The 24,575-nt window shown below is 44.4% G+C and overlaps 1 protein-coding gene across 1 annotated transcript in view; it reads right to left on the reverse strand.

The window, feature by feature from the left end:
- Positions 1-6,891: 6,891 nt before the first annotated feature.
- Positions 6,892-24,575, reverse strand: part of anos1b (anosmin 1b) — a 64,767-nt gene continuing 47,083 nt past the window's right edge. Inside the window, exons 9-15 of the mRNA XM_056277768.1 lie at positions 14,429-14,567; positions 12,379-12,588; positions 11,447-11,541; positions 9,357-9,523; positions 8,706-8,952; positions 7,405-7,548; positions 6,892-7,067 (exon numbers count right to left, since the gene is read on the reverse strand). Coding sequence (XP_056133743.1) covers positions 7,405-7,548; positions 8,706-8,952; positions 9,357-9,523; positions 11,447-11,541; positions 12,379-12,588; positions 14,429-14,567 — 1,002 coding nt within the window. The 3' untranslated portion in view covers positions 6,892-7,067. The remainder of the gene's footprint in view (positions 7,068-7,404; positions 7,549-8,705; positions 8,953-9,356; positions 9,524-11,446; positions 11,542-12,378; positions 12,589-14,428; positions 14,568-24,575) is intronic.

Genomic DNA, 24,575 nt, shown 5'->3' on the forward strand with positions numbered 1-24,575 from the left:
GGGAGAGATCGCAGGAGAGATCCGGGGAGAAACGTGAAGGTCGCTGGGGACGAGGGAGACGCGGGGAGCCGTGGAAATCGCGGAGGGAGAGTCTTGGGAGGAAACAGAGACACGAAGATAAGACACTGGGGAATAAACAGAAAGCAAGGAACGCTGGAGGGCTTATCAGAACTTCACCGCAGGGTTCAGTACGTCGAAGCACTGAGAGACGTTCTGGGAGGCTTCTTGTAGAGGGCTGCCTGATTGCCACAGGTGTGCCTGATGGATGATGGCAAACACCTGGTGCAGTGCAGCGCTCGTCTCAGAGCGCGAGCCGAGCGCTCGGATGTTTCCGGCACGTCCGAGCTGGGGGAGTGGCTTGAACGTGCCGGGGAGGCAGCTCGGGGCGGTGTAACCACAACAGGTTCACTCCATTCCACACCAGGTAGGTGACTGGTCCGAGTCTCTTTTCCACTGTCCCTTTCGTCCACCTCTCCTTTCCTCCACGGAAGTTCCGGATCAGTACTGAGTCCCCCTCTGACAGATGTCTCAGCTTCGAGGCGGGTTGGTCATGATAGTCCTTCTGCTTTTGTTGTTTGGCCCCCACCACTCGAGCGAGGTCTGGCTTCAGCAGGCTGAACCTGGTCCTAGGCTGACGTTGAGGAACAGTTCTGCTGGTGTGCAACCTGTAACGCTGTGTGGTGTGGTCCTGTATGACAACAGGAAGTTGGCGAGCCTGTGTTTCACTGTAATAGTGACGTTTTGTTTCTTCTCATCGAGCAGCTGTTTCAGAAGTGAAGCTTTCACCGTCTGGACTGCTCTCTCTGCGGCACCATTAGAAGCAGGATGGTAAGCTGGCACCAAGGTCTGCTTAATGCCGTTGCTTTTCAGGAATGTTTTGTACTCCAGCGAGGTGAATTGTAGACCGTTGTCCGAGACGATCTCCTCAGGAAGACCGTAGGACGAAAAGATGTTCCGCAGCACTTCGATCGTTTTGGCGGCGGTAGTTGTTGCCATGGGGATCACCTCAAGCCATTTTGAATGACTGTCTACTAACACTAGAAAGTGTTGCTGATCCTTCTCTGCAAAGTCAATATGTAGCCTCTGCCACACTCTTGTAGGCCACTGCCAGCAGTGTAGTGATGCTACTGCTGGTAGTTTCCTCACACTCTGACAAGCATCACATTGCTGCACTGCACGTTCGATATCACTGTCCAACTGAGGCCACCATAAATAGCCCCTCGCCAAACTTTTCATCCTGCACCCTCTGGGGTGCCCTTGGTGTAGGTCGTACAGTAGTCGTTCTCTGTGTGCTGGTGGGATGATAATTCGAATTCCCCACAGAATGCATCCTTGTTCCACAGACAGTTCATTCCTTCGGTTGAAGTACGGTTTCAGTGTGTCATCGTTGATGTAACTCGGCCATCCAGACCGGGTCAGTTCCAGTACCTTGCATAGGACTAGGTCCTTGAGAGTGCTCTGTGCAATCTCTGTAGCCTGCACGGGTAGCTCATCTACTAATGAGAAATAAAAGATGCTGTTCTCCTCCGCTGTGTTGTCCTTTTCTTTCCCCGGCAGTCTAGATAACGCATCCGCGTCCGCTGACGTTCTGTACTCTATACTGTAGTCATAAGCCATAAGCCTCAGTGCCCATCTCTGCATACGCAAAGCGGCTAGTGTAGGGATTTCTGACTTGGGTCCTAAGATGGCAAGGAGGGGTTTGTGGTCAGTTATTAAACTGAATTTGCGGCCATAGAGATATTTATGAAATTTGGTCACGCCAAATATTATGGCCAACGCCTCCTTCTCTATCTGACTATATTTACTCTCTGCCTCTGTCAACGTACGTGACGCAAAGGCGATTGGTTTCTCGTCCCCATTTTCCATTATGTGCGACATTACCGCACCTATCCCATAAGGGGATGCGTCACAAGCTAATCTCAGTGGTTTCTGCGTGTCGTAGTATACTACTACTGAGCTTTTCACTAACTGTTCTTTGGCAGCCTTGAATGCTGCTGCACTCTCTGGTGTCCATTTCCATTCGACATCCTTCTTCAGGAGTTGGTGTAGTGGCTGCAATACGGTCGACAGATCTTTCATGAAACGGCCATAATAGTTTAACAGTCCTAGGAATGACCGTAGCTCTGTGACGTTTGTGGGCTGGGGTGCATTTACGATGGCGGCAACCTTTGTCTCAGTGGGGTGAAGTCCCTCTTTATCTATCAGATGCCCCGGGTACTCTACTTTCTCCTGCATGAAGTCACATTTTGCTCTTTTCACTCTTACCCCGTAGCTCTCCAGTCGGCTCAAATCCTCATCTAGTTTCCTCAGGTGCTCCTCTCTTGTTCTGCCTGTGACTAGTATGTCATCGAGGAAGCAGGTCACATGCTCTAAGCCTTGTAGTATCTGGTCCATCACATTCTGGAACATAGAAGGTGCACTCGACACTCCATATGAAAGTCTGTGATAAACATACAGTCCTTTGTGGGTATTTATTGTTAAATACTTCTCTGAGTCCTTCTCTAACTCAAGCTGTTGGTAGGCATGTGAGAGATCTAATTTGCTAAAGAGAGTGCCCCCGGCCAGTGTGGCGAAGAGATCCTCGGCGTTCGGTAGTGGATAGGTCTCCTCTTCCACACTCTGATTAACCGTGACTTTATAGTCTCCACAGATACGAATTGACTTGTCTGATTTGGGTACAACTACTATCGGGGCAGCCCACTGACTATGGTCTATCTTTGAGATAATACCAGCTTTTTCCAGCTTATCTAGCTCTTTTTCAACTGTGTCTTTTAGTGCGTATGGCACTGGACTTGCCTTTCTGAAGACAGGTTTTGTATCTGGCTTCACTTTGATATTTGCCTTAAATTCACGAATAGTGCCAGGCTCCTCAGCAAATACTGCTTTGTGTCTCTGTAACACTGCCTCTACATCTGTGTTATCACTGCCCCCTGCTGGTGTAACTGAGAATATGCTTGCCCAGTCTAGTTTAAAATTGGCCAGCCAGTTAGGGCCAAGGAGGGCTGGTCTGTCACCTTTCACAATCACAAGAGGTAAATCTCCACTCTGGTTGTCATATTTCGCATTGACAGTCACTTGGCCCATCAAGGGAATGTTCTCACCGGAAAAGGTTGACAGACGCACTTTACTTTCTTTCAGTGGCAGGTGTGAGAGATTTTCCTTGTACACTATCTCAGATACCAGGGTTACGGCAGCTCCTGTGTCAAGCTGCATGTCTACAGGGTTTCCTTCTAACTTAATATTGACCTTAATGTCCTTTTTTCCATTACCAACTGTATTCGTGGAGTACACTGTATTCATCGGATACGCACCAAACAGTTCATCCTCATTTCCATCTCCTCTCTCACTTGGACTGTGGTCTTCAGCCACATACTGTGTATGTCCCTGTCTATTTTTAGTTTTACACATTCTTGCTATGTGCCCTACCTTGGAACACTTGTGGCATGTCTCGGTTTTATACCTACATACTTGAGCTGCATGGCTGTTACCTCCACATCGGTAACAGGGTTGGTGCGTTTCTGTTCTCTGTGGTCTAGAGTTATCACTGGTAGGTTGCTTGCTTTTCCACTCGCTGGTGGACGACTTGCTTCTCCCCGCACCCTTGCTTGTTCTCTTCTTGTCTATCTTATTCACAGTTGCAGCTCCGCTTGGTTTGCTGGCAAACTCCAGCATATTCTTTGACGCCATTTCCATAGATAAGGCCAGCTCACATGCTTTTGCAAAAGTCAGATTGTGTTCTGCGAGCAACTTTCTCTGAATAGCCTCCACCTTTAAACCACTAACAAATCGGTCTCTCAGTGTTTCATTTAAATGCTGACCGAATTCACAATGTGTGGACAGGTGCTTTAAAGCAACCACATAATCAGACACTGACTCATTTTCTAGTTGGTTTCTTTTCTGAAATCTAAAACGTTCAGCTATGATTAGTGGCTTGGGTTTATAATGGGATTCTAGTTTCCTGCTCAGTACTGCATACGTGAGGCTACTCGGTTTTTCTGGTATGCAGAGGTTCTTTAGTAGGCCATAGGCGTCTGCGCCTATCACAGACAGGAAAACATTTGCCTTTTTACCGTCCTCCACTTCATTAACGATCATCCATTGCTCCAGTCTTTCAAGGTACGACTCGAAGTCCTCTTTACCTTCCTTGTATTCAGCAATATTGCCGATGAAATGCGCCATGCTTGTGCTTGGCTTGGCTAGCTAGTCTTTTCTTGCTAGCTGGCTGTATGCTAGCTTGTAGCGTCACGTTGCTTCGTCCGCTTTTATTAACTACTGGGATTACCTTCTCACATTAAAGGTATCCCATCCTCGTCGCCACTGTAATATATTCTCTATATTATCTGGATGTATCTTATACTGCTAATATAGCCATAACAGTGATTTGAGCCGGAGACCAATTTCCAACGTCTGGTCCTCTTTATTGTAACTCTCCGACTGGCGCAGCCGTCAACATCCGGGGTATATGAGAGCCTAGCTTAACCACCACTAGGTAGCGCTGTTGGTCTACTAATGATTATCATTCAGCTAAGCATTTAGTATCAGTATACTACAAACAATCTAACAAAGTGGTGCCAGGAGAATAACCTCTCTCTCAACGTCGACAAAACGCTGCAGAGGGTTGTGGGGACGGCCCAGGACATCAGTGGATGTGAGCTTCCCTCCATCCAGGACATAATACAACGGACATTGTGTCAGTAAAAACCATAGGATTATCAAAGACCCCAGCCACCCCAACTGTTCCAGCTGCTACCGTCAGGCAAATGGTACCACAACCTCAAAGCCCGGACCAGTAGGCTCCGGAACAGCTTTTTCCACCAAGCAGCCAGGCTTTTGAACAAAGAACATTAAAAGACACTAGCCTGCTGCCGGACTGACTGGTACCGACCTATGGTCTTCAGCGGATCATCAGTTTACACACACAAACACACACTCACTCACTCACACACACACACACACACGCACGCATGCACATACAGCACCCTACATATACCACACACTAGTTATTATTTTTACTGCTTTTTTGTTTTGTTATTTTATTGCTATTGTTGCTGCAGTGTTGAGGAGCTGAAACACAAGAATTCGACTCTCTTGTACGTTGTATGAGATGTAACAAAGAAAGGATCTTGAATCTTGAAATTGGGCTATACAAATAGAATTGACTTGACAAGCAATTTGGCCTCCTCTGGTTCCTCTTCTCCTCTAGCGCCATAGTATTTCCTGTGGGGTTTTTCCACAATATTACTAGACAAATACTATATTCTAGTGTAGTAATTGTATTATCAAAATGCAGTAGTACAAGGATGTAGTGTTTGTATAGTAATATGACTAAAAAACATAGGAAATATGCCCACTGTAGTCGTTCCCTATTTTCTACGGCGTTACTATCAGTTCCAGTTTTAGCTATTTAAAGTGCATTTCACAACCAGAGTTGTCACTACACACTTTACTTTAGTAGTCCGTTTTTGTATGGGACAAATCCGGAGCAGATCCGAGATTATTGTTGGCCCAACGGAGTTTTTCACATCAGATGTTTATTATCCAAGAGTTCGTAAGAAAAAACGAGTTGTCAACTGTCCCTCCTTTCACATCTCCAAAACACATGCCTGACAAGATCTCTGACACAAAACATACAACCCATCTTGATGATCTTTAATTACAAAACAATAAATAAAACTGACACAAAGTAACAAAAAAGATATGGAAAAAGATACAAAATTAAAAGGATTAAAAAATAATTGTCTGGGAAACTAGCGGTACTCTATGGTTACACAAATACAATATTAACATGATGCTTATAATAACCGTGGTACAAATCACTATGATCTGTAGATTAGCGTAGTTTCGAGGAACTACCGTCATGTCCGTAGAAGATGAATTAACTGGTTCGTTTTGACCAGAATTTCCCAACCCTTGTGATGTAGGGAATCAACCTTGTGAGACAAAAATAAAATTTAAAAAAAATCCTAAACATTCATGGCATTGTTTATAAATGTAACATACAGGATCACAACCTTTTGGAAGAAAGACCTTAAAGGTGGACCAGGGTAAACATCAATTCAGAGAAAATGAGTGCAATTAAAAGTTGCTTTCCAGTAGATTTGAAAGCGATAATGCAATATCTTTTTTTTTGTCTGATCTTAATGTCCTGTACGTAAAAGGATAAAATTTTGAGTTTATTCAAAATATCAGCAGATTTGGTACAAACACTGGGCATTAGTTTAGGAGAGGGCTAGCGGATAATGCAGTGATTTACAGGAGATATGAGGTCTTTCACTGCACAATACCACATTCATACAGTCAGTGCTATGGTTTCTGTTTGCATGATCAAAACTAATCCTCATGACAAAAATAAAAATGTGCTCTAGAGGTGCCAGTAGGGAGGACGGCACGTTTAGAGGCTCGAAACATTGAAGGTGTAAGAACGCACCAGTACCAGCTTTCACTGCCAGTATTGGGTTTGGGTTCGAAAATTTCATATCAGCTGACACAAATCACCGATGCAGATTTGGGCTACTGTTTTCAAGCGACGGTACAAAATGGTTGAGACATGACGGTTTTCGTCATAGAGAAAAGTGACATTGTTTTGTATGTGAAAATGCAGGAAATTTAAATTTTTTGCTTCAGTGTCTGCAAATGATTACTGCAATTAAATATTAACAATGGTAGAATCATTCAATACAAAACCAACCTTTAACTCCTATGTTACTGGTATGGAATAGGAGTGTAAATCCATCTCTAAAATGAAGAATGAAGACTTCTACAATGGCTAAGCGGCTTCAACTGCAGGACAGACCTACCAGCAACTAGACTAGTTACAGAAACTCAGGAACTTTATTTTACAGCTTTGGTTATGTTTTCTGTACTTGATCTATAACTGAATTCTGTTGTGTGTGTGTGTGTGTGTGTGTGTGTGTGTGTGTGTGTGTGTGTGTGTGTGTGTGTGTGTGTGTGTGTGTGTGTGTGTAGGAGAGGAAAGATGTGAGAAAAATGCAGAGAAAGAAAGAATTCTGAGACAGAAGAAGGTGATTAAGATGATGAAGCCGATGAAGACAGGGGTGGAGTGGGGCCTGGAAGAGAAAAATAAAAGGTCATTGGTGGGATTAAGTTCAGCGGATTGAGAATCAAACAACATTTGTGTAACTTTTTCAGCGTTGAACAGTACTCTCTGTAACAGTTAAATATTTCCTCCCATTACTTCCAGCAAAACATCAAGGTTGAAATAAAGAGTGTGACTTCTGGCAATGTGCACATTCATTCACTTGTTTCTTGGGGTAAAATTGTAAATCCCTATCTTTGTCTTTTTCAGCCTACTTCTTAAGTAAATCTGTGAGGATTCGTTTTTTGTATAGGCTAATTATTTTTGTAAAAAATTGTTGATGTGTGTAACGCAACCAGAGGTCGTACCTATTGCAGCGTTATATTTATAGTTGGGGTGTGTATGGTCTTAGAGACTGCGGCGCCATTGCTGCCCCCTGCTGTAAGCACCTGGAGCTGCAGCTTATAGATACTGTCAGCCTGGAGACCCTGAACCGTCACTGACCGCTGGGACTGAGAGGAAGAGTTGGCGTTAATTAGGACACACACACACACACACACACACACACACACACACACACACACACACACACACACACGCACGCACACACTCTCTCTCTCTCTCTCACTCTCACTCTCTCTCTCTCTTGTTACACAAATTCATTACCTGAGTAAACGAAGTAATAACCAGACTGTATACTGTGGTAATAAAATTCTTCTATTTCAAATTCTGCTCCAGCAAAGGTTTTGAACCGACTCATATTAAAGGAAGCGTGAAACATCCTGTGAATAGTCACTGTATTTGGACGCTTGGGAGTAATCATTTCAAAGTTAATTATCCCTAATTGGCTGTGTTACAGAAGCTGACACCCCATTGTTTGATTCCTTTCATATAAAGTTGGGTATCACTTTCATGAGCTAATGATCGTTTGCGAACAAAAATGTCCTTCCTATTCATTAACAAGTCATAGTGGTTCATAAAATAAAGTAAGATAAATGAACGATAGGATACCCACTCTGAAAGTTAGCTGAGTAAATTAACTGAATATAGTGGAAATTGTATTTATAAAGAGTAAGAGTGGGTTGGTAATTGGTTACAATTTAAAATCCTCATCATTGTCCTTTTGGTTTGACCTGTATGACTCCTAAATTCTAGAAATCCTCAACATCTGAAATGAAACAGGCTTCTCTGCCGAGGATTAAAAAAAATGCAGCACGTGCCATATCATTTTTCTGTTTATAGCATGAAAACCCTATCCACCCAACGATTAAAACAAACTGCTAAAATCTTCAGGATTGTAACTTGTACTAAAGAGACCTTTTGTCTGTCTGTGTAAACTGCCCCCCCCCTCTCTCTCAAATTCAAATTCAAATGGCTTTATTGGCATGACGTAACATCAATTGGAAAACAACAATGAAAACAAACACACTACATAAAAGAAACATAGTACAACAAAGAAACATTGCACAAAACAAAAGAACATGCTGTCATTAAATATGTCAGCAACAATGTGTCAGATGACTGTCACTCACTGTCCCCCTCTCTCTCTCTCTCTCTCTCTCTCGCTCTCTCTCACACACACACACACACACACACACACACACACACACACACACACACACACACACACACACACACACACACACACACACACATTTCCCCTCCTTACCGGAGCCACTATCTGTGTCTGGGAGATGAGTGTGTCTTCCTGGCCCTCTATTTCCCCGGAGGTCCCGGGGGAGGGAGAGACCAACTGTGTCCAAGTGAACTGAAATCCCTCAATGGCTGGCTGGTGCAGTGCATGCTGGGATAGCCTCCAGCGAAATGTTGCAAGCAGAGTGCCATTGACTTGTCTGAAGTCTGAGGTCAGCCTTTCAGGACGCAATACCACCTTCCTGCCTGACAGGGGGCGCTCTGATACAAACAACACGGAGCAGAACCAAGGTTTCGATTTCCAGGCTGAAAACCAATTTCATGTTCATGTTTCGTTGACATGAAATGTTAAGAGAGCGAATGCAGTTCTTTTGAAAGACCACAGGACAGTCTTTATCAATAATATCTCAACAGCCTGTTTAATGTTCTCATGCCAAAATGTGGCTTAAATATTTTTATGTTTAGGGGGAAAAAAAATCAGTTTCTTTCAAGTGAAATTGAACCGCCCCTGGTATCAAGCCGTGTGAGTAAAAATGGCTTGGCAAGCTCAGAAATACAAAATATACCTATGCATATATACACATACATGAAGGTGTGTAAGCACATGTGCCAACTGTGTAATGTCAATGTGCACATGTGCAAGAGCGTTCGTGTCTGAAGCCTCTCCTTACCGCCGGTGTTGCAGGGGAGGCCTTTCCTCCCTCTGGCCATGACGGAGGGACAAGCCGGGGTCGTGACCCAGGCGACAGCCTCTGATCCCTGATCCTCCTCCACTGCCACGGCAATGCGGTACTTACAGGAGAACAGCAGACCAGTGATGGTGTGATGCGTTCCCTACAGAGAGGGGGGGGGCATGGATAAAAAGGGGTCGAGACTGAGAGGGGGTTCAATCGTTTCCTTGTGTACCGCGCACCAATGGAAGCAATAACGGTTTTCAGCAATCCCAGAAAAGTTAAATCAGTTCATCTGGACAACAAGCTTAGTGGGAAAACATTTCATCACTGACAGCATTGTAAGATGGTGACAGCTGTACTCTTAGCCCCCCTCCTCGGTTCAGGGATGGTCACGCCCACTTCACGTATATGGCCTCCCTGACTCCCTGTTCAAACTCTGGGCACATCCTCATCCTTAAGAGTGGCCACTTAGAACGCCATCTTACAACGCTGTGATTGCAGCTATTCCACAATCCTCTGTGAGCAGCACATTGTAACTCGAATTAAAGGCATGGAAATGTACATATGTAACGTGTGTTAGATCACTGGTTCTGGTCGTGATGTAGCTGCACCATCTATAAGGGTGGGGACACCTGCAGTCAGCCGAGACTGACAAACTCACTTAGATGAAAAGTTTTCCCACTCAACTTGGTGTCCAGGTGAACTGATTCAACTTAAATCTGTCTTGACTTGACTTCTACACCCGGAGTATTGAGCATGCGTTGACAAGATTTTCTATATTATCTCAAAATGTTGAAAGGGTAACACTCCATTAGTGGTCATCACACAGAGTAGTTTTGTGTGTGTCTTTGAAATGCCATCGAAATGATGCCGAAAAAGTGTCTACCAGCGACGTCACTGGCAGACAATCCGTGAATGTGAAAACTGCATTAATTTCCTAGTTTGTTTGTTTTTTTGGGGAGGGGGACCCCCCCTTTTTTTTCTCCCCAGTTGTACCCGTCCAATTACCCCACTCTTCCGAGCCGTCCTGGTTGCTGCTTCACCCCCTCTGCCGGTCCGGGGAGGGCTGAAGACTACCACATGCCTCCTCTAATACATGTGGAGTTGCCAGCCACTTCTTTTCACCTGACAGTGACGGGTTTCACCAGGGGGACATAGCGTGTGGGAGCATCATGCTATTCCCCCCAGTCCCGACAGGCACCCCGACCGACCAGAGGAGGAGCTAGAGCAGCGACCAGGATACATACCCACATCCGGCTTTCGGATTCGGGGATTCGAACCGGCGATCCTCGTCTTGGTAGGCAATGGAATAGACCGCTATGCTACCCGGACGCCCCTACTTCCTGGTTTACAGGTACCTTCGGTGGGCCACACTGAAATAGGGTACACTGTATATGAAAATGTGAATAACAACGCTACATACAACTGTTATAGCAAACGCTACCAAAGACAGCTATTCGCGGCTTGTCCGCCAGTGATATTACTGGAGTCAACGGAGTGCTATCCCTACAACATACAGACAGAGAGAGAGATAATGATGGGATTTCCTTTCCTTTTAAGGTTTTGTGGGGATCGGCTCTTTAAAAATTCCTCTTGTGTTATTTGGGAACCACCCCACTGATGTAAGACAGTGCCCCATTTTCAGGTTTCAAATGCCCGCTTACAAATCCAGACAATAAACTACCGGCATTGACAGACAGACAGACAGACAGACAGACAGACAGACAGACGAGCAGATGGACAGACAGACAGACAGACAGACAGACAGACAGACAGACAGACAGACAGACAGACAGACAGACAGACAGACAGACAGACAGACAGACAGACAGACAGACAGACAGACAGACAGACAGACAGACAGACAGACAGACAGACAGAGAAATGAACTGTTTGAGACAGTGAGGGTAGAGCATTATGATAGGGAGGGTAAGAGGCAGAAAGGGGAATTACCCCTAAAGAGAGAGCAAGCGAAAACATTATAATCGAGGCCGATTTATAGTTGAGAGCGCTCTAGACTGATATGAGAGTTATAATAATGGAAACTGAGCCATTACACACACAGACACAGACACAGACATACCTGTACGGTACTTGTTTTCTCTGTGCTATTAACAGTCGTACCACAGGCATGTGGACGCCACCGCAACACAAACGGACCAGGGTCTTCCCTTCTAGCTGCAACACACAGAATGCGGATCAGACAGTGTGAGTATGTATATGTGTGTGTGTGTGTGTGTGTGTGTGTGTGTGTGTGTGTGTGTGTGTGTGTGTGTGAGCAGTAATGTGCATTTGTGGATCATAATGCATTGTGTAAAACCTGAATGAAATAGGTCATTGTGACACACACTGATATGTATACACATATTCTACTTTCATCTCTCTACTCTGCTCTCATTTGTGGCCTGCATGTTTTATCTCATCAATACTGCCCCCTCTCCTTCTTCCTTAACCCTGCTTTTTAAACACACACACACACACACACACACACACACACACACACACACACACACACACACACACACACACACACACACACACACACACACACACACACACACACACACACACACACACACACACACACACACACATATGTTGCTTGTTATCTGACCATGATGATTTTATTGAAAACGACTCGGTGTTTCTTGTTCCGTCTCAGCGAGTTAAGGGCCAGTCAGCACCTCTTGTTTGTGGGCGAGGCAGCCAATTAGCTCTCAGCTCTGAGCTTCAAGCGACAATCTGCAGAAGAGCTGAGATAGCAGATTTTAAGAAGAATCAGATTCTTGGGGAATGTATTGTCAGTCTGTTTGTCAGCCAGCCTTGCCCATCTGTCTCCCTGTCTCTGTGCCTGCAAGCCTTCCTTCTTGTCTCTCTGTATAAAGTTACAGTGCACATGCCGTTCTGTGCACTCCGTATTTGCACCGTAAAGCATTCATACATAAACAGTTTGCATCTTCTCTGGCTCACCTTGAAGGGTATCTGGTTGTTAGTATTGTTTTAATGGTAACTCACCTTGATGGAGCCACTTCCAGAACACCTTGACTTGCAGCTGGTTGTCATGGTAATGAGGCGCGGCAGTTTCCAGGCGCAGGTTACTCGGGGCAATGGGGTCAGGTGCAGGGTCAGGGTGAGGGAGAGAGGGGGTAAGATGAAGGTTAGAGGAGAGGGAGGGTGAGGAGGAGGAAGAGGACGAAGAGGGGAGTTCGTTGGAAAAGTCCTCTCCTTTAGGAGAATCTGGTTGAAGGGAGTCAGAGCGTACTGGCGTGGAGAAGAGGGGAGGAGAATTGAGACAAGATGGAGAACACAGGGTGGGGGGCACAAAGCAGATTTGGAAATGTTAATACTAGATTTAGTATCACAATTGATTTCTAAGAAAATATGTTTGTATCATTTTGATATGATCTTGTTCTTATTCTTTGTCTCTCTGTCAATAATTGTGCAGGCTTGTCTCGTCACTATATTTTTGGTTTTGCTACTGTTAAGCACTTTGTAAAGCTGTTCTGAAAAAGTGCAACAAATAAAATTAATTATGATTATCATTATTGTTATTATAATAAGTGCAACTATTATCATTGCCATCACCAAAATGTTAGTCATCAAAAAGTCAAGCTATTAACTTGCAAGCCAGTAGGCTATTGTAGCCTTAGTGGACTAATTTATTTTTCTCTGCACCTCCTTATATCATCAAAACTGTTCATTTTAGGTCTGCAGATCCTCAAACAAACAGAAATTTGAGAGTTGCAAACAGTAGTGATAAGCAGCTTACTTATTTCACATTCCACGGAGTTGCACTTACAACGCACATGCTTTGGCTGTGCGACAAAACCACATTATACTGAAAATTGAAAGTATAACAAACATCCCATGGCAAATGTAAAGTATGTGTTTTAGGATTTCAGTAAAAACTGCAGAACGGGCCTTGCAGCTGGTAGTCGGCCTGCACACTGCCCATATCTGGCTGATGAAGGCTAATTGTACAGCTCAGTGTATTTAAACAAACGCTGCTTCAGCGATATTGCGTGTGCACAGCGCACTGAAAATCAGGCTGACACACACATGATGTGGGTCAAACATGGTTACGATTGGCCATAAAACAAAAAATTAAAAACACTTAAAAGTATCATAAATGTCTGTCCATGCCTGCCAGAATTCTTCTGATTCTGTGCACTACTACATATAACCAGTAGTTTCCACATAAAACTGGTGGTGTACGGCTGGATAATTGAGCTGCATCTAGCTGTAGCACCCTGCGAGGCCGATCAGAGGTTCAACTATAAATACCTTTGTTTCCTGGACCATGGTTAACACTGCCTCTTTTCACTACGTGTGTGTATGTGTGTGTGTGTGTGTGTGTGTGTGTGTGTGTGTGCGCGCGCAGGTGTACAACAGCACTGAGCTAACAGCAAAATCAATATTAAATAATTTACAGCGCTGTTAACAAGTGTGTGCTGTCAAATTAGGCACATACTGCATTTACTAATGGCATGGTGGCTGATTAATGAAACTCTGGAAAATGTGTGGTTGAAGGGTGGGATTCCTCGGTCACTAGAGGAGTCACTAGGTAGTTAACGGAGCCGCTTGCTTCCCATGAAAGATATACTATATGGGCTTTACTGCTACTCTTGCGCGAGTCCTCAGCTTAAAATGCGAACCAAGCTAACTGTATAGATGCTGAATATGACTTCAGAGTGTGTTCACAAAGACTTCTCTTTTCAGCCTGCCCCCCCCTTCTCCTGGATCATATATGGAAGGATTAACTGTTGACATTGCAGTTATGTTGTTATGTTTTTAACACTTTGGGTCCTTCCAGCTTCATGGCACCTAGTCAGTTTACACCTGTCATTTATCCTGGTTATAAACTGCCCTGTGTTAATCCATGAAATATGGATTTAAGTTTTTTAGAAGGGGTAAGGGGTAACAGTCTGGTACCCCTCACCCTAGCAATATTAGATATGTGATGTTGCATCACCCTGTAGCTCCATAAAATACAAAGCTTGGCTCAGTCTTAATACGAATGAGCTGAGTTACATCATGGCGGGTAGGGAAGCAGATGGGCCTTTACCTGTATTGCTGACAGTAGTGAAGACAATTTGGGCTCTGGGACTTTTTAGTCTCTTTTGACTCCAGTAGGCCACCGTTTGGACTGACAGGAAGTAGGAAGTAGCAGGAAGCAGACCCTGCAGCCACAGTTCACATTGGGCCTGTAGAAACAGTACAACATCAGTGCTGGATTACAGTTAATTGATTTTGCAGTCTTTGGTAACAACTTCTCACCCTAGAGTAGCAAAAAAAAATTTCTCCATGACCCAGAATTTGATCAGGGTCTGTGGAAAATGGTCAGCTGAATGATCCTAACGAGTTACTGCCTAAGAGCATGTGTACAAGTATTCTCCTGCATTACACACAGAGAAGATACCTAATCATTGCCACCATTATTACAACTTTATCACCATGATGGTCACCATGGCTATCACCGCCACCATTACCACTGTCTTCACCATCATCATCATCCTTATCATCCCCCGCAGTACAACAGCAGAGGCCACTGTGTTATGACTGACAAAGTAGAGCTGTTCTGCATTATGTTTGCTGTTTGACTGACAGCTTATTAACATGCTCTTAGTCAGTCAGAAACTCTTAGTCAGTCTGTCCACTTGACTGGACTGGAACTAGTCACAACAGAGAGATGTCTGGATGATAACAAGTCTGTTTTTCTGTGTGTGTGTGTGTGTGTGTGTGTGTGTGTGTGTGTGTGTGTGAGTGAGTGAGAGAGAGAGAGAGAGAGAGAGAGAGAGAGAGAGAGAGAGAGAGAGAGAGAGAGAGAGAGAGAGAGAGAGAGAGAGAGAGAGACAGCGACAGAGACAGAGACAAAATGAGACAGTTAAAAGCAGTTTCTCAGTGACCTGCAGAAAAAATGGAGTTTGAGTATTTCCATTACCTTCTAGATAGACAAAACATATGGCCTGTATAGTTGTGTGTTTATGTGTGTGTGTGTGTGTGTGTGTGTGAGAGAGAGAGAGAGAGAGAGAGAGAGAGAGAGAGCGAGTACAAGTTTCTATTTTGGTGCATACTGTTAGTGGGACAATGTATGTAAAAATGAAGCCAAATTTACTTAAAAGAAAAACAGATTCAGTCCTCCCTCTTGACGATTTTCTCATTTTCCCCATCATATATATATATATATATATATATATATATATATATATATATATATATATATATATATATATATATATATATTTAATACCCATTCCAACTAGCCCGTTATGTTTCCAATGGGCATGATCTTAATGCTCCCCAATCCGCAGCACTTATTTGTGGGTGCAAATGGACAGATATAAAATGACTGCTCTTAGTGGTATGACAGTCCTTTCTCATAACGCGTTTTTCCACTTCCTCCCTGTTGTGATGCTACTTGATCTGTGTGTATGTAGGTGCAGCTGCAGGTTGGAGACACTAGTTAGGGGGCGGGGGGGCTCATTTAAATTCCCGGTGTCCTAGCCAAGAAGAACAGAAGACCAGACTATAGATAAATGGCTCCACCAGGCTGAGTCTGGGATCTCCATCACGACCTAGGACAGCTAATGCAAACAACAGCACCATATGACTGTGGTTGCATAAAGTACTTGAAACTGAAATGTTTATGATTTTTTTTTCTCGAAAAATGTTAACTTAAAATTGTATGTGCCAAATTTAATGAGCCTATTGTAGTCACAATAAATACTGTTTAAAACCTGTCTGGATTTCAACAATGTAGCAACGTAGCAACAATGTAGCAACAATGTAGCAATTCAACACGGCAAGACAAAAGCTGTTATTTTCAAATCACACACTTAACGCCATTATCATTCTAACTCTGCATCTGAATATTTCTCATGTTACTCCCTGAGAGACGCTATACACCCTACTTTACTAACAGATGCATTTCCACTGATATCCCACTGCTGCAACCACTGCAGTGACTGCCGTGTTGTCAATATAATTTCAGATGCTTCGCCTGAGGGCGGCACAGTGGCGCAGTGGTTAGCGCGGTCGCCTCACAGCAAGAAGGTCCTGGGTTCTAGCCCCGGGGTAGTCCAACCTTGGGGGTCGTCTCGGGTCGTCCTGTGTGGAGTTTGCATGTTCTCCCCATGTCTGTGTGGGTTTCCTCCGGGGGCTCTGGTTTCCTTCCACAGTCCAAAGAGATGTAGGTCAGGTGAATCGGCCGTACTAAATTGTCCCTAGGTATGAATGTGTGTGTATGTCGGCCCTGTGTGATAGTCTGGCGGCCTGTCCAGGGTGTCTCCCCGCCTGCCGCCCAATGACTGCTGGGATAGCAGTAGCCCATGCAAAATGTTTGCCAAAGATCTCAATAATGGAGACTTCTATACAAGAATGTAATGAAATGTACATGTACTGTTACTGTCTTTAGTCACATGAGTGTGTTATGTGATCAAATCTACTATACAGAGAGCGTTGTTGATCTACACAACAGGAAATCCACTTTTATTTAATTTAATGGTGTATATCTCTAATATTTACAATCATAATTACCATTACATATTTTCATATATTTTTGTGCTTTATACTAATTTTGCTTTTCTTACCAAAGGGCTTCCTCTAATCTGTGACATAGATTAGAGGAAATGTCAGATAACTGAGGTAAGGGTGCACAATCTTCAAAGGTTGAATCAGTTCATCTGGATACAATGTTGACAGAAACGTTTCACCACTCAACTAAGTGACCTCTTCAGTCTAAACTGACTGCAGGTATCCCACCCTTATAAACAATACAGCTGCATAACGACCGAAACCAACGATCAGTTTCATATGCAAATATGGGTGTGACCTTTAACTGGAGTTTCAGTGGCCATGTGTACTATTCACAGAGGACTGGGGAATGTTGCAATCACAGCATTGTAAGACGGCGACGCATCTGTCAATAAACGTTGTATTGGGCATCCGGGTGGCGTAGCGGTCTATTCCGCTGCCCTACCAACACGGGGATCGCCGGTTCGAATCCCCGTGTTACTTCCAGTTTGGTCGGGTGTCCCTACAGACACAATTGGCCGTGTCTGCGGGTGGGAAGCCAGATATGGGTATGTGTCCTGGTCGCTGCACTAACGTCTCCCCTGGTTGGTCGGGGCGCCTGTTCGGGTGAGAGGGGGAACTGGGGGTAATAGAGTGATCCACCCACGCGCTACGTCCCCCTTGTGAAACGCCTCACTGTCAGGTGAAAAGAAGCGGCTAGCGACTCCACATGTATCAGAGGAGGCATGTGGTAGTCTGCAACCCTCCCCGGATTGACAAGAGGGGGTGGAGCAGCAACCAGGATGGCTCAAAAGATAGGGTAATTGGCCAAGTACCCCCCCCCACCCCCCCCAAAAAAGTTGTATCCAGATGAACTGATTCAACCTTCTTTGATTCTTACCTGGATTACTGAGCATGCATCAAGACGGTGTGCAGTCTTGTTTTGAAGTTTAGTATGGACATTGTCCATCATGCTCATTAATAGTCCATGGGCCAGACGATATTTCGGTACACTCAAGGTGGCAAAACTTACTTATAATTTTTGAAAGGATCCATGTCTGTAGATGATATTTTGGTATGATAACCATTCCTGAGTGGCAGCTGTATCACAGTTATCAGCTCATGAAGTTAACCAACCGCTAAACTAAATTGCATTTTAGACGCTGGTGCATATCCTGGTTTAGCCTCATGGTCAGGACATTTTTCAATGTTCTATAATATTGTCTTTGGTATCATTTTAAAGGGGACCTTCTTAGCTTTCATTCAAGCCCTGTTGTGGATATTTCTCACAAATATAGAGGTCACTTGAGCTCTTCAACCCGTCAATAACACACATCTTTCTGCAATGTTCGCTTAAACTATATACTTTCTTTTAGCCCTGTGGCATCTAGGAATATCAGGGACACAAAACACAAAAACTGGAATACTCACGGGACTGTAAAGATTCAGGAAATGTATAATATACCCATACTATTTCATTGTGTGAGGTGATTGTGAGCCTTAAATGAGAACTAGACCAAAGCCAGTTAGGTCACAAACTGGTCTCTATACATTTGTTTAAATACACAATCAAAATACATGATAAAAAGGAATACCATAGTGAGGTAATGAACTATTTTAATATTTTAAACAACATTGACATTTACATATACTTAGTCAATGATACATGTGATCCCATATCATTAGTGGGTATATGTAATGGTAATGGGTAGGGTAATGGGTATATGTGAATATGGTTACATTATTGTTATCAAGCTCTGGGTAACCAAGTCCAGAATCAACATCCTGTGCATCAATAGACTACTACCACAGTAATACCATCAGAATCATCACACTGTCATTCATCAAACTGCTCGTTTCTCTCATCATCTGACTCCCCAAGTTCAAAGTCCAGTTCTGGACCATCCTGCTGTTTTTGGTTACTGCAGGTCTGTAACCTGCACATGTCTGTGCATGGAAGTCCATTTGACAGGCACATGCAGCTTGGCATTTTGCATGAATGCACACACTTGCATGTTAGCATTTCCAAGACCACATCTGGTGCAGGTGGGGAGCGCATCCAGTAAATGGCCAGCTTGCCTTCATCGTCTGTCCGTCCATACTCAGTAGGGCTTGGCACCACAGGGTTAGCCTGCAGACAGCACTTCCATATTGCTCCCTGATAGTTGGCTCGTTGAACATGCATAAAGAGACAGTCTCTACATGGTGGCAGCTGGCTGGACTCAACCTCTCCCCTTTTGGTGCAGAAGAGCTGGTAACGCAGTTTGTTCACCTCAGCAGTGCTGCTATTCGCAACATACATCCGACAGGTGAACTGCTCAATTTTCTGGAACAGCTCATCACTCACATTCCATGTCTGTCCCAGTTGACTAAAAGTCTCTTGGCAGGAAGTGTGCTTTCTCACTATCTTCAGGGCATTCAGCTTCCCTCGACCAGCGAATGCACTGACAGTGTCGCAGCCTGTGAAGGCATGTAAGCCAATTAGGCTGTCACAGATGCTGTCTCCAAGTGAACTTGCCAGTTTGGTGATGTCGACAAACCGTGTGCGGTTCTGAGTCCCACACTTCTGGTAGATGGGACAGGTGATGTCCTTCTGGAAGCCAAGACAAAGCACCATGACATCAGTGTCCTCAGCTGTGATGATAACTGACTTTGAGCCCGCATTTGCTGCATGCAATGCATGCAGGAGCAGACGGGTGTCAGCTTCTTCATGTGTGGAGTGCAGTTCTGCTGCTTCCTCACACCCATCTTCTGTCAACTTGTAGCAGGTTTCCTCACAGGTCATGTACAACACCTTGCCATGCAGCATAGCTCTGTATCGTGGGAGTTTCCACTCTTCCACCAGAAACTTGATGAGACTGGTCTTGTTGGAGGAACTGCACAGACATTTTCTCCACTGCTGGACGTGGTGTCCCCCTGCAAGATTCTTGTACTGGAGAGTGATGTCTCCACCCCGGTTCAGTCGTTCAGCATCTTTGATCGAAGTCTGGTGATAGACATCAAAAACAACATCAATCCTCCCACTCTGTGCTCCCTCATGGAGGACCTGGGTCAAGGCTGACTCTGCCACCTGTGCAAAGGTTTTGTTGTTGCCATTCATTTTTTGGACCAGGCTCATCCCATCAATGATGGAAGTAGATGGGATTGGGATGTCTTCTGCAGGAGATACATTCTTTTCAAGCTCTCTGGCAAGTGCAGCCTTGTTTGTTTTTCGTAAGGACCCATCAGCATTTGCCAGTGCCCATGGTAGTGGGCCCAATGGGTAGGCAAGGACATCCTTCAGATTCACCTTCCTGCTTTCAGCCACCAGGATCATGTGACTGAAAAGGTTTCTATCTGCCTTCAGAACCACATCCTGTGCTTTCTTTCCATGAGCTTGTTTTGTGCTGACATTGAAGAATGTTTTCAGACTTTGCTTGGTCATCTTGTCGTGGAATTTCACAGGTGGTGGGTCTGCATCTAACCTTGTTTGCTGGAATGCTTGGTAGGCCTCTTCTCCTTTCTCAAGAGCTCTCAAGAGATCTATGGTCACATCAGGTGGAGCCATGTTGCCAGTGGAGAGGCTAACCAAATCAATCTCATCAGGGGACATAGGATTGAGCCAGTTATTCTCCATAAGGTCCATGAGAGACTGGACATCTGCTTCATCTCTCTTGATCCTTGGACTCTGTAGATCTGGATGAGACCATTTGCACCTGCCTTGACCTGTCAGGTCTCTCAGCTGTCTGAGGTGCATGCTTCTATACTCAGCTGTGAGATAATATTTGGTCACAGCTCCTGGCTTCAAGCTGAATCCCTTTGTCCCTCCAGCTGTTTGGGTGTCTTTGTTCACCGTTGCTTCTATAGCTTGGTCAACAGGGATTCGGCCAAAGGGATTGGTGGAGCCCAGTTGGACTGAGAAGCCTCCTTCCATGAATTCTGTGTACACATCTGGGTGTGTGATGGGCAGCTCAGACATCTGGGCGTAGTAGTAGGGGAGGTAGCGTGCATAATTCATCCTGTCATAAGCAAAGCACCATGGGATCATTGCTCGAATGCTAGCCAAGTGTAGCATCCAGTCTCCCTCTCTGGATGCTCGGATGAGCCCCAACAATATTTCAACCATGTCAAAATAGGACATCCAGAAGTTCGAGAGGCTGCCGTTTCCACCTCGAAGGAACTCACGGTAGACTTCAAATAGATCCATGATGCGTGTACAAGAGCTGTTCTCGAGGACCTCCTTCAAAGCATGTTGTGAGACTTCTTTCCCAAGGCTGTCAATGGTCTTCAGTGTCTCATTCAGGGGAATCATGTCATTCCTGTGAGTTTCTTCCAACCAGGACAGGAAACCATTCAAGGTCAGTCGCATGAGAACCTCATACAGGAGCTTGTGTAGTCGCACTGCCCTGTTGTACTTGCGGCCATCCATAACACCAGCAATTGAGCCTTCTGCAATCATGCCAGACTCAATGCAGAGGTCTTTGAGTCCAGCATCTTGGAAACGCTTTCCTATTATTGCCAGCAGTGTGCAGATGGTGTGGAATACCCAAAGCCTAACGATGATATCATGGAACTTGTCATGGTGTTTCCATGTGATCTCGACAGCCTTCGCATACAGGGCTTGGTCAAAGACACAGACAATCTTCCTCAGGCCTAAGCACTGCATGATGCTCAGTGACTGGTTAAGCACCTCGTTGACAGTAGACATTTGTGTCGCTGGAGCATTGATGGTAGGCAGATAGCCTATATTGTCGGGGATGACCGTCATCTCTCCTCGAGTCAGGATGTTGAAGCCTGTCCAGCTGCTGACTGACTGTTCTTCTTGTTGTGACATGCGTGCTAGGACCCAAAGAAGGTTTTTCTCTCTGGCGAGCTTAGTATTGGCTGCAGTATCGGCATCTGACTTTTTGCTTTGTGGTGGCCCTACCCGTTGTCCAGCATTGTAAGTTGGTAACATTGGTGGGGGTCCATCAATGCTTCTCTTCTTTGTTTTGGGAACAGTGGGCATGGGTTGGACAGGAAGTGGGTTGACTGGCTTTGCTTGCACAGCAATCCCATGGACTCTGTGAGATGTTCCCTCACCACTGACAGTTTCTTCAAGATGGTCGATATTGTCCCAGGCTAAAGTTGTGAATATGCCAGGATGGATGTTAGCTGGAAGGGCAATGCCACTCCCTGATGATGAGAGTTTCTGGAGACACAGGGCAGTGTTGATCTCTTCCATCTGTGAATAGGACACACTGTGACCAAGTCGGTTGAGGATGTTTATCAACTCTACATTTCCTGTCAACGATTTGACACTGAATGGCAGAACAATGTGCTTGGAAGGTATTTCCACATGTCACTGCATATACTATGTCATGGCCAAATGACTGCAGAAGGCACTGCACTCTCTGGGATGCATGATCAGGATCATTTGAGCCTGTGAGTAGAGAGTACAGGAAGATAATGAGCGACTCTGGAATGGTAGGACATTCTGCTTCTGGTTTGACTTCAGGCGGCCAGGTTTGAGGAACATCTTGACTTTTAATGTCTGCTCTCAATTTGATGGCTGCTTTGGCTATAACATCTTGTGCACTGACACTTTTCAGGGTCTGCAGCTCCCTTTTGAGAGACTGATTTTCTTTGGCAAGTTCCCTCATGGACAAGTTATCGGGATAGAGGAGGAATTTTCCTTTCTCATCAGGGAATATCTGCAAGGCTCCAGCAAACTCACTCTCAAGGTTTCACCTTATGTGCTTCTTGGTTGATTCCTTGACTTGGGCAATGCCTTGGGAGTTCATTGAAGCTACCAGTCTAGAAGAGAGATCAGTCATTGTCATCACTTGAGGATTGCCAAAAAGCTCCATCCTGATGAAGAGGAACAGCTCATTGTATGCCTTATTCACAGCAGCTTCATACTGGGCTGCAGCATCATCATCTTCATTGCTGGCAACCTCTCCTTTGGAAACCTCTTCTTTGGTGTAAAGTCTATAGCATGACCTGTGGTAGTGCCCTTCAGCTGCTACAAGGTCTCTACTCACAATGGCAAGGATTCTGCTGTCCCTTTTCTTTGTGGCTGCACTCCTGATCTTTGCATCAGCTCGCAGTTCTCGACACTGCACCAGTACTTCTCTCGTATTCTGTCTCTTGGAATATTTGCTGTTTTTCTGACAAAATATGCACTCTGCATCATAAGTCCTAGATGTACTTGGAGCATGTCGAGCTACTCTCTTAGATTGTTTCTCTTCAGCAGAGACACAACTTTTCTTTTCTTTTGCAAGGAGGCCATCAAGAATTTGCTTCATAGTGAAGATACTGCGACACTTTCTGTGGTAGTAGATTGCTGGAATCTGTCCCTCAGGAATGTCTTTTGCCAGTTTCAAAACTGGTGCATGATTTCGTATCTGAGCTGCCCTGAGCAGAGTTCTCCATGAGTCGACACTTTGTAGTGAAACCAGCTTATCTGTATCATCAGAACAGTGGATAATGCACTCCACCCGCGGGCGCTTTGGTATTGGGTAAAAACTTGCTTGTTCACCAGTGGCCATATTCAGTCAGTTTTCACCTGCCACATACAAACAAATACATGTAACTTAGGTGTATGAACACTACTAAAACAAAGTTTACTTTGCTTCACCAGCGTCATATTACCATTATTTATCTTACATAGCCACAAATAGATACATTACCTAGTTGCTATGCAACAGCTGTATTTTGTCCACATGAGGCCGCTAAAATCAACACAAGATGAAAGTTCCTCGTAGCCACTTTAACTAATCATATTAACATATACATTAAAAGAACATGCTAACATTATGGGAAATTAGCTTACAATCTTCTCCAGAGTGAGACAAGAAGATAGATACCAGTTTCCTCTATATGTGTCTAGTAGAAAGCTATCTGGCTGCACGTTAGCCTAGCTTAGCACAATGAATGGAAGTACACAGTACTGGTTATCCTTGGTTGTTGGCCAACTAAGAACTGTCCCAGAGTTTAAGCTAGGCTAATCAGTACCAGGGGTGTTGAAATGCTATATTTGTAAAAATCTGGGCAAATACACAATCGTGAGAGGCACAGAAACAGGTTTACTGAAAGAAAAATGAAATAGCTGCTCATTTGGAAAGGTTATCATGTATTATTTTACTTCTGTTAGTGTACCAAATAAAATGGCACCAGTGAAGTTGTGTCACCTTGGGTGATATCGATATCTGGTCTGACCCATGGACTAACTGGCTTTGGTCTAGTTAGTTTCTTAGTAATAATGCCCTTCTAATTTAAGGTTCACAATCACCTCACACAATGAAATAGTATGGGTATATTATACATTTCCTGAATCTTTACAGTCCCGTGAGTATTCCAGTTTTTGTGTTTTGTGTCCCTGATATTCCTAGATGCCACAGGGCTAAAAGAAAGTATATAGTTTAGGCGAACATTGCAGAAAGATGTGTGTTATTGACGGGTTGAAGAGCTCAAGTGACCTCTATATTTGTGAGAAATATCCACAACAGGGCTTGAATGAAAGCTAAGAAGGTCCCCTTTAAAATGATACCAAAGACAATATTATAGAACATTGAAAAATGTCCTGACCATGAGGCTAAACCAGGATATGCACCAGCGTCTAAAATGCAATTTACTTTAGGGGGTGGTTAACTTCATGAGCTGATAACTGTGATACAGCTGCCACTCAGGAATGGTTATCATACCAAAATATCATCTACAGACATGGATCCTTTCAAAAA

This window comes from Lampris incognitus, chromosome 3, assembly GCF_029633865.1.
Source record: "Lampris incognitus isolate fLamInc1 chromosome 3, fLamInc1.hap2, whole genome shotgun sequence".
In the NCBI taxonomy this organism is placed as follows: Eukaryota; Metazoa; Chordata; class Actinopteri; order Lampriformes; family Lampridae; genus Lampris; species Lampris incognitus.